Genomic DNA, 12470 nt, shown 5'->3' on the forward strand with positions numbered 1-12470 from the left:
CATATTGCTCATTTGTGCCTGCTGTCTTCCTCCAGGATGCAGGGAAGGGCGAGGGCATTCTTTGTCTCTGCCCCAGAGCAGTGACCTTGGGAAGAGTGAGGGGCAAGAACGCTCGTGTGAGGAAGAGTTCAGCCTCGGTAGCCTTGTGGGAGGAAGCTCAGTGCAGAGAAGCCCAGCACACGCCCAAGTCCGCACAAGGCAGATTGATCCCAGGTCCCTTGTTTTGTTTCAGAAGCGAAGACAGAGGCACCGAGTAAGCGTGCTTTCTCCCCCCCAAGAGTTTGTAGGTCTTCTTCCTCTAGTAGGAGATACCCACCGTTCCCTCCGGATGTATTCCAGTGTTGCCCGAGTCCAGAGGAAAGGAAGAAGTGACACCCACATCCCTGAGCTAATGTCTCATGCCCTGCCAATGTCCCAGAGTAGCGCCCCAAGTTGACCTCGCTCCCTAGTTCCCCACTGTCAGGTAGGCAGGAACGTGGATGTGGCCGAGAAAGGAAGCCTTCGGGAGATGCTAACAGTAGCTTTACAGCACTCCACAATTTGCACAGTACATCGAGAATCTTCTTTCTTTGTTCCTTTGCTGAGAGGGATGAGGTAGAAGCCTGGCGCCTGGTGCCTGGCACTTGCTAGTTGGCCTGTTAGCAGGTTATGTCTACCAGTTTCTAGTTTATCTTTCAAAATGCTGGTGGTGATCCCCTAACTGTTCTTGTAACTTGCTAATGGCTCGACAGTGATGTGGTAGGAGCAGACTTAGAAATAAGCAAGTACAGTCGATAGGCCCAGGTGCCAGCGTGGTACCCAATACTGTAGACCAACCAGGATTACAAAGGTTAGGGACAATGAACATCTGAGGGTGTGTGGGGACTAGGAAGAACTCCTGGAGGAGGTGACTTCTGAAAGATGAGTGGGCATTTCCTGTAAGGCACAGCAGGGAAGGACATAAACTTTATGTAGAAGGAATACCACTGAGGCAAGGAGATGAGTGAGAGAACACAGTGTAGCTTCTGACCCTGGAGATGCAGACCAGGGAAACTTGTGGGATGGTGGGTCTGCTTGGTGATCATCACCCCTGCTTCCTTTTGGTTTCAAAATCAGGGGCTCTCTGGGAAGAATGGCCTTTGTCAGTTCTCTGTTACCCAGTGGTACCCTGTTCCTGGGCCCCAGCTCCTGTTAGATCCAGCATCCATTGTTGATCAGTAGCCTTCTGGATCGGTCCTTACAGACTCCAGCTTCATGATAACCTAAGGAACCTTCTGGGAGGCTTCTCAGCAAAGCAGAGCCCTGTTCTCCTTCGGAAGGGTCCCAGCTCTCCAAACCTTCTTCATTCTTTTTGTAGGACTAATTTCCTTCGTGTTCTTGGTCCATAATCATAGTAACTTGAGTAGGGTTTGAACAGTCCATCACAGCTACCAGGTGTTTTCTCATTTCTTACTCCATTCAAGACTTACGGTGATTCTGGGAAGGCAGTTTAGTTTTCAGATTTTTTTTTAAATATTTATTTTTATTACTTTTAATTATGAGTATGTGAGCGATAAGAGGGAATATACGTGCATAGGGATGCCAGTGGCAGAGAGCTGTTGGATCCCCCTTGAGCTGGAGTTAGAGACAGTTGTGACCCACCTGATGTGGGTGTCAAGAACCAGACTCTGGTCCTTTACAAGAACACCAAGTGCTCTTGTTTTATTGTTGTTGTTGTTTTCTTAATTGTTTAAATTTTAGTTTCTGTGTATGAGCATTTTGCCTGGATGTGTCTATGTGTGCTACATGGGTGCCTGGTGCCCTTAGAAGCCAGAAGAAGGTGTCAGATCCCCCAGAACTGGAGGGCATTTGTGAGCTGCCATGTGGGTGCTGAGCACTGCACCCAGGTTCTCAGAAAAACAGCGCATGCTCTTAACTGCTGAGCCATCTCTCCAATCGCAGTATTTTTTTTTAAAAAATTTTTATTTAAGTAACAGTAGATGATCAGAGAAGCTCTTCACTCAATTCTGGACTGCACAGGAGTGTGGCCGAGCCTGGGTCAATGGTGCAGCAAGAGAAGCAGGGTGGCGAGAACCCTGCTGTGTGACAGTCAGCATGCCACTCTCCTCCCCCATCACGCTCCTTCCCTCTCAGATGCACCAGGGTGACACTCAACACAGACACTGGCAGATTCACCGTGCCAGCAGCCGCTGAAAGCCTCTGATTGAGGTTAGAAGGCAATGACTACAGTTGAGTAATTCCCCTGTAGTCAAAAGACCAGGCTGCCAATGGTAATTTTTCCTCAGACAGTGCTTACTGTACGAGGCCATGAGGGTGAGTCAGTTCCCAGGGCTTTCTTCCCCAAAGAAAGTCCTCTCCTTAGTCTGAGAGATGGCTCTGTATGGTGTACCAGAAACCTGAAAGGAAGTCCCCAGGCCAAGGCCTACTTCTGAAAGTGTAAGAAGAGAGGCAGCCCTGGTGTCTGTACTTACCTGGAAGTTGGCCAGCTTCTATCCAGGACCGCAACTTCTGGGCTTCCGATGACTCAACATAATCCTTGCCCTGGAGTAGCTCACGGTCTGGAAAGAGAGGCATGATACAGCATTTAGAAGATCACACATCAAAGCCTGTGTTGCAACAGGAAAATGGAGGGTTATTAACAGTGCAGTAGGAGAAGCAAATGGAAGGTGAGGGCCGCTCTGGTGGTTCTCAGGGGCCGATGAAGGAGCGTCTGTCAAGGAGACAAGCTGCGGGGCACCGGTCAGGGCGATGGCAGGTGGAGAGTTTGAGCCCCCCCCCCCCATTCCCCTCCTGCACTGTCCACCACTGTTCTCTTAGCTTTCATCTGTACCACAGACTTCCATAATGTTTGGTAAAGTGCAAATTCAAGTCCACACCCAGATAACTCAGACATCTGCTCTCTTGAGAAGCTTCCAGGTGATTCTGAAGCAGGTGGTTTAAGGACTGCACTTGGCAAAATACCAGACCAGACAGACAGCTCATGTTTTCATCTACATCTGAGCTCCTAAAATTCTCTGGCTTTTATGTTTTCTGTCCCATGCTGGTATAGAGACTTGGTGGGGGCTTCTAAAAGTCTCCGCATGTGTGGGTATGATTCCTATCTTTCAAGGGGCTCACTTCCATAGTCTCAGGAGTTGAAACCCTCAAGGATTCCTAAACATTGCAAGTCGAGTTCACTGCCACAATGTGCTCTGAGCCAAATGCCTTAGCAAGGTTTGCTGACTCAGCCGCCCACCGCAGTGGAGGCAGAAGCCGGGCTGCTGACTGACTTCCCGTTTCTGGCCTGCCTGGCTCTCAGTGGTCTCGTGCTGGGCAACATCCCAGCAGGATGGGGCTGTGTGCCCCAGGGGTGGCTGGCATCTCCACAGCAGGTGAAGATTCGTGATGAGACATCAAAAACAGCCTTTTGCCAGTATGCTGACTCACTCCTCAAAATAGCCCTAGAAATTGGAGGCCTTTGCAAGTAGATCCTATCTGTCGTATGGAAAACTTCCATCCACTCAGCTCTGTAACCAGCTTGCATCTGTATCTGCCTCATATGTGTGCTGTCTGTCCTATCTATCTATCTATCTATCTATCTATCTATCTATCTATCTATCTATCTATCTATATAGAGATAGATATATAGATATTTGCACCAATGTTTTATTACATACATAGCCAGCAGAAGCTGGCTTTAAACTTGATCCTCCTGTCTCAGACTTTGGAGTGTTGGTATTACAGAAATTCATCCCTGTGCCTGCCATTGTACTTCTTCTAGTTCTTTCTTGTCTTTCCACATTGGGAACAGAGAAAATAAGTAATTTTCATATAACTAGGCATTGAATACACCTAGTTATTGATGTTGATGGCTGCCACATTGATGATGGCTGCCACTGACTAGTTTCTTTCTGGGCATCAGGCACTATCCCACATTTGTACCCTGTAACCCCCTGAGGAAGGTACTGTGTCCCCAGTAATGGCAAGACTTGGATTTGAAAAATTAGTCTGTCTACTTTAGAGAGCAAAGCTTTTTATGAGTCCCTCTGGTTAGATGAGGCGGACGAGGGCAGCAGTACAGTGAGCGGGCCTTTCAGGGGGCCTCACACTGTGAGCTTCTTATCTCTTCATCATGTGAGTGGGTTCCTAGAACTACCTTGTTTGTGTGTAGCCTTGCTGCTGGAGGAAGAGTGACATTGTCCAGAGTGTTTGGGCAAAGCGGGTCATCTTCCGCCCTTGCATCCGATCACAGAATGGCCGATGTTCAAACTCAGCAGTAGGTCAGAATCACTTCCCCAAGACAATGCCTTAGGGACCCAAGTATTAGAAGGCTGAAGAAAGCCAACAGAACCACCTCGATTTTAACAGCTTTTGTTGTAACCAGTGCTGGGGTGTATGGAGTTGAAAACAGAACTAAAAGAAAACCACTGCTTCCCCTTAAGACCACTCCCCCATCTCTGTCAGCTGTCGCCCCCTCTTGGGCATCTCAGAATCCGTGTCCTTCTCCATGTCCTCACTGCCTCTTCTCCATACTGCTATGCCGCCTTCAGTCATGCTGTGCCCTCTGGCTCCTTCTCTGGTTTTAATGCCCATTCTTCCAATGTGATGCTTCCCTTCACAATGATGCCTGGAGTCAAAAAGATATCTCGATATGCCCAAAGATGGGGCCCTCTTCTCTCCAGCATCACTGATCTCTCGGTCCTAGCCCTACAGAGCTTCCTTCAATCCCTGAACATACTGCCATGCTGTCTTTGCAGGCTGTGATCCCTGCCTGTAACATTTCTGCCATTCACCACCTGGCCAACTCTCCCACCTGAGTCTTCAAAGCCAAGCTCAAATATCTGTCCTTGGCACCAGGTCCTAAAGCCCATTCTTCTCAACTCTTCAGTCTGGATTAAATGCTTCATTCTCTGTGCTTCCTTCTATTATGGTCCTTAAAACAGAGCATTATTGGAGCCAGTGAGATCCTCGGTTGATAAAGGCACCTGACAGGCTGAGTTTGGTACCCAGGACCCACATAGCAGGAGGAGAGAACTCCTGCAAGTTGTGTTGTCCATTGCCTCACGTGTATGCTGTAGTGTGCACATGTTTACCCACATGGACACAAAATAAATAAGTATAATTTAATTTTTTAACCACAGTATTATGTATGGTTGGCGGTTTACCTGGCTCTCTCCTGCATTGCTTCTGAGCTCCTGCAGAGCAAAGAACTCTGTCTTCTCTATCTTGCCTTTTATGTTCTAGAGCTTACTGCACACTAGGAGCTTAATAGATGTTTGTTGATTGCATTCATTCTTTTTTTCTCAAAATGGTTAGCTTATAAAATTCCAAGAATCAGAATGAAGTTGAAGGCAAGTGTTCTGGGCAGTGTTGGGAGCTGGCTATTTGGGGGGTCTCGTTTACTCATTTGTTGGGATTTTATTTCTCAGAGAGCAGAGAAGAACTGTGGAGCAGGGCTGTGGGTTGGGAGTGGGTGTTTCTTGTGGTCCAGCCACAGCTCTGAATCCGGGCAGAGCCTTCCCAAGCTGGGCCTTTGACTTCCCTTTCTGGGTAGGGAATCATCTCCTGGAGGGAATGGGGCATCTCCAAGCCAAGGCCTTTTCACCTCTGATGGTTCTCTTTGGATTCTGCTGTCCAAGCATCAGGAAGACTGAACCCTGTTTGAGTCTTGACAAGATCATGTTTCCTGATTCCCAAAAAGTGTTTGCCAAAGGCAAAGTGCAGCTGTAGGGCTGTAGGCAGGATGCTGCTGGGTCTGGCTCAAGCTTTCCCTGTGTCCTTTGGCTGGGTACATGTGGCCATTTCAGAGTGTGCCCCTGCCCCCACCTCCCACAGGGCGGTCCAAAGCCACAGTGCTTATTTCCCAGAAAGTAGAGAGCATTTGATAAATTCAACAGGCAACATGTATTGAGTACCCGGTGTATACACAGATAAATTAAGTGCTGTAGTGTAATGCAAGGAGCTGAACTAACCTCATGAAGCAAATTTTAGCAGACATGAGAACGGGTGGGTTAGTCTAGGTCCACTAACCATGCTGCAGTCCAGAGCATGAAGGGAAGACACATTATTATGAACTGTGTTGCAGACAGGACAGGCCTTCTCAAGACCATTCAGGAAACAGAAATACTCGTATGTAGTGGATATGAGCCCATCCGATGAGACTGGGAGATTAGTGTTTGTGGGGCATGGTGGAGCTGTTCTTTTCTGTATTTGCCCATGGTAGACGGAAGGAATCCGGGTTGAAGGTCTCTAAGGCCAGGCTTTGAGAATAATCTCACTGTGAAGCTAAGGAAGTGGAGGGGAGAGCCAGTGACGGAGACATCGTTCTGTCTTCCTGGGATACACAGCTAAGATGAAAGGAGGCTAATTTTCAGGTGGAGAATTGGCTACTGTTTCTGCACCTGCCGGGTGATGACGTCATTCTAGTGTAGCCTGAGATATGGAGAAGAGTGGGGAGGGCTTGACGTAAGAAAGGGATGACAAGCTTAGGTGCTGACACAGTGACCATTAGCGAACGTGTGTGCGAACATCTACCAGGGGCATTTGCAGTCTCTTTCTCTGTGTGTAAAGGACTCCCCAGCAGGGGAGCCTCGGGCCTCCAGAGCCTCCAGCAAGTGGTAAACAGGTAGCTTTTAATGCCTGCCCCACACATCCCAGCTTGACTCTGTCTAGAAGACAACACTTCCTGTACCACAGCTTGAAAAGGAAAGGGGTAAAGGTTTCACTTTTTCCTTGGCTCCTTCACTGACACTCAAGCTGTATGTTTATTAAGGGGTCTACATTTGGGGGCTCATACTTCATTTTCTTCTAGTAGCATAGGAGCAGCCTGGCCTCCCCGACTCTCTTTTTTTAAACAAAACAACAACAAAAAAACCAAAAACAAACAAAAAATAGAAATGGCTGAGTTGTTAAAATATGTTCTAAATTAAATGGTACAAAGGATTTGGTGCTGACTGACTAGCAGGAATATTGCACATTTATCTTGGGGCCACTCTATCCGCTCTTCAAGTGACCAGCAGCACCTGCCTTTTCTTAGAATTTTTAGCTCTCTGGTGATTTCTATGCTACTGCAGAATGAACACTGTGGAGATCAGTTCAGCAAACAGTCCAAGGCCTGATGTAGCCAGGGCCTGGCTGTAGAGACTGTTTGGTGACTTCTTATTAAGAATTTCATCTTCCTACTAAGTGATCAGAATGAAGTCACAGTGCTGTGTAGGCAATGCAAAACAATTTCAGCTCCGAAAGCTGAGGGACACAGAAAACTGTGTGTGTGTGTGTGTGTGTGTGTGTGTGTGTGTGTGTGTGTGCCCGAGCGTGTGTTGCAGATCTGACCTGTGCCAGCTAGGTAAGCACCACTGAGCTATGTCCCCAGCCAGGATCTTTATGTATTTCACTCCCAGTATGAACTCAGTTGTGTGCCTCCTATTAAATGACGTGACTGACAGGAGCCACTTACAATGGAGTGTTTAATACAAACTCCTGTTGCTGAATATCTCAGGCTGGGTCTGTGTATTTACTTTTGCTCTCTGAGAGGCTCATCAGGTTCTTGACTCTTTCATCAGAAGCTCACTCAGACAGCAACCGCGTCTGAGCCATCTTGCAAGTGGGTGTTTTTGTAAATGTTTCCCAATCATTATGAGAAAGATGCAGGAAGGTCACGTGCTGGGGAGGAGGAAGAATGCTGGGAATGAGAGCAGGAGGTTTGTCCACTGACCTTTCTTCCCAGTGTCTTGCTGACTCTCGGTGTCAAGACTTCTCGGCCCCTCCCCCCTCAGATGGTTGATATCATGGGGCTTTCAGGAAAATGTGGTCATCACTGTTTCCTTGCTCCAACACCTGCTGGTCAGAGTTTGTACTGGCTGATCTCTTTTGGCCCCACTCTGGATTCCTTTGTAAGAAAAAGGAAAAGTGGTGTGGATTAATAACTGAGTAATTATGAGCACTTCCCTGGTTGGGAACTTATCTTTCATAACACATTTGCCTTGAGAAATCAGAAATGTTAAGTTCCAAATTCAGAGCACTGACTCGAAGTCCATATAAGTGGGGTTTACTCTTTCACAGAGCAGGCTAGTCATTGCTTCAGTTTCTTGTCTGCGTAGTGAATGCTAGAAGATATGACCTCTATGCCCCGCCCCATTTAGAGAGTTACAGATATTGATTGACCCCCCCCTCCCCTGATGAAAGAGCTATAACTGTTTGTCCCTTTGGCCTGTTCCCGGGCCACACTAGGCATTGACTGATTTGGATCTCCAATTTGTACCCTAGGTCTTCTTCGTGTCTGATCTCTTCAAGACTAAGACGACCCTCTCGCTGCCTGCCCCTGCTATCAGGAAGGAGATCCTGTCACCTGTGGACATTATCGACAGGAACAACCACCATAACATGGTGTAGGTGCTGCAGCTCCACAGTGGTTCCTCTGAAGTGACTGCTGACAGCATGTTCCTGCTGCTCTCCAATCTCATCAGACAGTAGAATGTAGGGAAAAGCTTTTTGCCCAATGGATTTTGAAAACATTTAAAGAAAAAACAAACAAAAAAAACAAAAGCCTTATTTTGTGGCCTTCCAAAATAGGTTGTTGGCCTGTGTGGAGACAACAGTGCCGGAGTCCCGAGTCCCGGCTGCACAGCTGGTTACGTGTTCATGTTCTAGTGAGCACAGGCTTGTCAGTAGCAAAACACTAGAATAATTGAGCAGGGGCTGTGGTCACCTTTTGTGACCCGAGAAATCCCAAGCCAGTGAGAACAAGCTCGAGCTCCTATGTAGCACACAAGGCTCGAACCAGCACCGAGTTAACCCCTCTGCCTGCCCCACTCTGCTGTGACATTGGTTCCAGGAAGTCTTGCGCTTTGAAGTACCAGGAATGAGCGCTTTGGCTCAGAGTGATCAGATCCCGAATCCAAACCCCAGACCCTGAGGCCTCTGTCATCTCTTCCCCCATCCCCAGGCTAACAACCACAGGCCCTCACTTTTAGAGACTGGGGGACCCTTTGTGGAAGAGTGAACTTCACAAATAGCACAATTTCAGAAGACCCGGAGGGTGTCTTCTTCTGGCGCACCATACTGTGACGCGGAACTGCCATTGCAGGATCAATCAATCACTGGGCACTTGCACACGTAGAAATGGTAGACTGCGGTTACTGCTGTCCCCTTGAGATCCTTGCTGGGTGCCTACCAGGAGGTCAGGTGAGGGCCAGGGATGAGCACAGGCGTGGTAGCCCTTTGGCTGATCGAACGAGCCTCAGTAAAGAGACAGGAATGGAGGGAAAGGGCAGAATGAAGACATGAACCATCTTTCTGGCTCCTTGGGATCAGAGAGAGCCAGTGTAGCAGACAGTCTCATGCCTGCAAGGCTACCCTTCAAGAGAGGGAGCCAGAAGGCCTTTGCAGGAGTTGATCTTGCTGTGTAAAGCACTGTTGTCTCGGGGTTGATCCCCGGGACAGTTCTTTGGTGGGTTCTGCTGGGCGGAACACATGGGTTAAATCTGCGTAGAGAGTTTTTCCTCACTCTCTATCCACAAGTGTCCTTCCAAGCAAGGTCCCGTTCTAGACAGTAGACAGAGAGCCTTCTACTGAACCTCCGAGGAAAGGAAGAAGGAAGACAAGTGCTTTTCAAATCTTTCAAAGGGCTACACGTAACCATATGGATCAACCACATGCACGTCCTTCCACAGACTCTGTCCTTTCATTTCAACATATAGCAAGCTATGATTTTATATATAAATATTATATAAATAATGTATAAAACATTAAAGGTTAACTATGTAAGATATTATGTCTGAAACAATTTTAGCTATATCCACTATGATCATAAACTGTGTCTCGACCTGTGTTATTGACTTTAGCTGCTTAAAAGGAGCATTGAGTTATTTTTTTTTTTTTAAATCTCAACTAAAACTATCATAGTTCTGTGGTAGCCGTTGTTTTACAAGGAGAGAAATAACTGCAACTAGAGAAAAACTGTATAAAAACATTAAATTGTCAGTATTTTTGTAAGGTTCCGTTTTGTAAAGAGAATAATATTCAAAGATTTTTGTGGCATACAAAGTGAAAACGTGTATCTGCGAAACTAAACGTGTATTAAATGTGCTTTTTCAATAAAAGCTCATAACATGACTAACCAAGGCACTGATGCCTGGACTGTTTGGGGGATGTTTGTTTGGGGGGCGGAGGGGGGAGTCTGTGGGAGATAGGAAGGGAGAGGTATTGTGGGCAGGCCTCAGAGTGGGCTTGCCTCAATGGGACAGCAGCTCCTGATTGTGTCAGTGGGAAACAATCATGGTCACTGCAGAGGCAGGATACGGAAGCTGCTCTTTCATCTCTGAAGCCTGTTTGCAGAGGGAGGCTGGGGGCTGGCTCTCATTTCCAGCCTCTTAAAAGGGCTTTTGTGCTCTCAAGGGTTTTCATGTGGGAGGTGGGAGCTGTGGGTCCCCCAAAGATAGATACGGAGACTTCCCTAGATAAAGTGGGCTTGGGGAGCTTAAGGGAGATTCTTTCCCACAGCCCATATCAAAGGAGGAGGGTGCTATATTGACAAGGGCCCTGGGTTCCCCCTCTCCTGCCCTGGGCAACCCCCTACCTAGAAGGAAAAAGGAAGCAGGAAGCTCACCTGTGTTGTGCATCTGTGTGCCAGCCTGTTCTGCCTGGTTGTCCTTTTACATCCCAGAGCAGTTCTTAGCTTGAGAAAGGAGGGATGCTGTGGAATGCAGATGATGTAACTTGTCTAAGAGCCTGCCAGTATGTTGTAGGACAGGCTTTACATTAGTTTCTTTTTGCTGCTGTAAAAATAATTACAAATTACTACACCTTGGGGAGTTGAAACAACACAAATCTGTTACCTTCCTGGGCAGGACTCTTTAGAGGAGCTCCTGTCTTTTGTAGCTTCTTGAGGTGTGGGAGACTGGCTCCCACATTTTACGACAGGGTACTCTTGAGAAATGGGAGACAAGAGATATTAGAAGGATAGAGGGGAGAGAAACAGAAACACAGGATAGCCTCAGGAGGGTCTGGATCATTATCCACCAGCCCCTTCTGTCTCATCTAAAGGGCCTTTTATAGGAATGCCAAGGGGTGGAGCAAAAGCCCTCCCCCTAGCACAGCCAAGTGCAGACCCTTCCAAACACCTGGTAACCACACATGTGCTCAAGCCATCCTCTAATGCAGCCCTGCTGGGTGGGTAAAGCGAGCTCAGATCTCACTAGGAAACCTCCGTGGGCCTCCACCTTGAGACCACCTGCATTCCCTGGCTACGGGCCTCTTCCTCCTCACCTTGTCTTCTCTTGTTCTCTTCTGTTCCTCTTCCATATGTAGCATCTTGGTGATTGCCTGAACCCTTGGATCATCGAAAATCATCTCCTTATGCTAAAGTCAACTAATTAGAAAACTTAATTCCATCTGCTACTAAATTTCCCTGTGCTTTGTAACACAAGGTTCAGATTCCAGGGACCTGAACAATCTGTGACCTGATAAAACTCAAGATATGTGCTCCCAAAACTCCATGATGGGAACATGCATAGTATAACGGTACAGGCATTGTATTAAAGGGGGAGAGAGAGCTAAGGATAGCTCAGGGGTACAGTACTTGTCTAGCACACTGAAGCCTTGCGTTCACTCCCTGGTGTATACACACACACACACACACACACACACACACACACACACACACACACACCATGCAGCTCCTAGCTTGCTTTGCCTCTGAGACCAGCCTGCCTTCAGGGATACAGTACTTATCTAGCATACTGAAGCCTTGTGTTCAATTCCTGGTGTATACACACACACACACACACACACACACACACACACACACACACACACACATACCACACAGCTCCTAGCTTTGCCTCTGAGATCAGCCTGCCATTTGCTGCCCTCAGGCCACCCCACCGCCCAAGCCAGCAACATTTTAACATGTTTCCAGCCTTATATCAAGTCTGAAGAGCAAAGGTTCAGACAGACAAGAGGACTTCCCGGTGTCAGGGAGGGAGAAGAGCTGGTGCTTTTAGAATCTAAGACACCTGAGATGATGAGTCTTTCATCTCTTCTCCTCCAACGGTGCTGAACTGTCCTCAAAAACTAGCCCTGCTTCAGGGCCTTTGGCCTTGATTCTCAAAGTGTGGTCCACACAGCAACAATATTTGCATCCGCATCCCCGAGCAGCATGGTAGAAACTTTGAAGTAGAAGACCCTCCTCAACCTTAACCTGCAGAACAGGACACTTCCTATAGGTAAAATCCCCAGGGGACTCATCTGCATCATAAGCTTTGTCCCATAAGCCTTCGGGTTTTGCTGAGGTGTGCACTGTCCCCACTGTATCTCTACGAGGCTCGCTTCAATGCATGCCCGGTCAGACATCAGTAACCTCAAAGCTTTATGAACCAGAATTACACGAGGAACTCACTGTAACCAGTCTGAGATGCTCTGCGTCAAAAGCATGCCTCACCCTGCCTGCATCCTACTTTCCTCTCAGGGACAACACAGCCCCTGTTGAGCCAGTTAACCAGCAGCCAGGTAAC

General features: G+C 47.7%; 1 protein-coding gene across 1 annotated transcript in view; it reads left to right on the forward strand.

The window, feature by feature from the left end:
* Plpp3 (phospholipid phosphatase 3) overlaps positions 1 to 10075 on the forward strand; it is a 78095-nt gene extending 68020 nt beyond the window's left edge. Inside the window, exon 6 of the mRNA XM_059254607.1 lies at positions 8224 to 10075. Within this exon, the coding sequence (XP_059110590.1) occupies positions 8224 to 8349 (126 nt within the window). The 3' untranslated portion in view covers positions 8350 to 10075. The remainder of the gene's footprint in view (positions 1 to 8223) is intronic.
* The last annotated feature ends 2395 nt before the right edge of the window (positions 10076 to 12470 follow it).

The sequence above is a fragment of the Peromyscus eremicus genome, chromosome 2, assembly GCF_949786415.1.
Source record: "Peromyscus eremicus chromosome 2, PerEre_H2_v1, whole genome shotgun sequence".
Lineage (NCBI taxonomy): Eukaryota > Metazoa > Chordata > Mammalia > Rodentia > Cricetidae > Peromyscus > Peromyscus eremicus.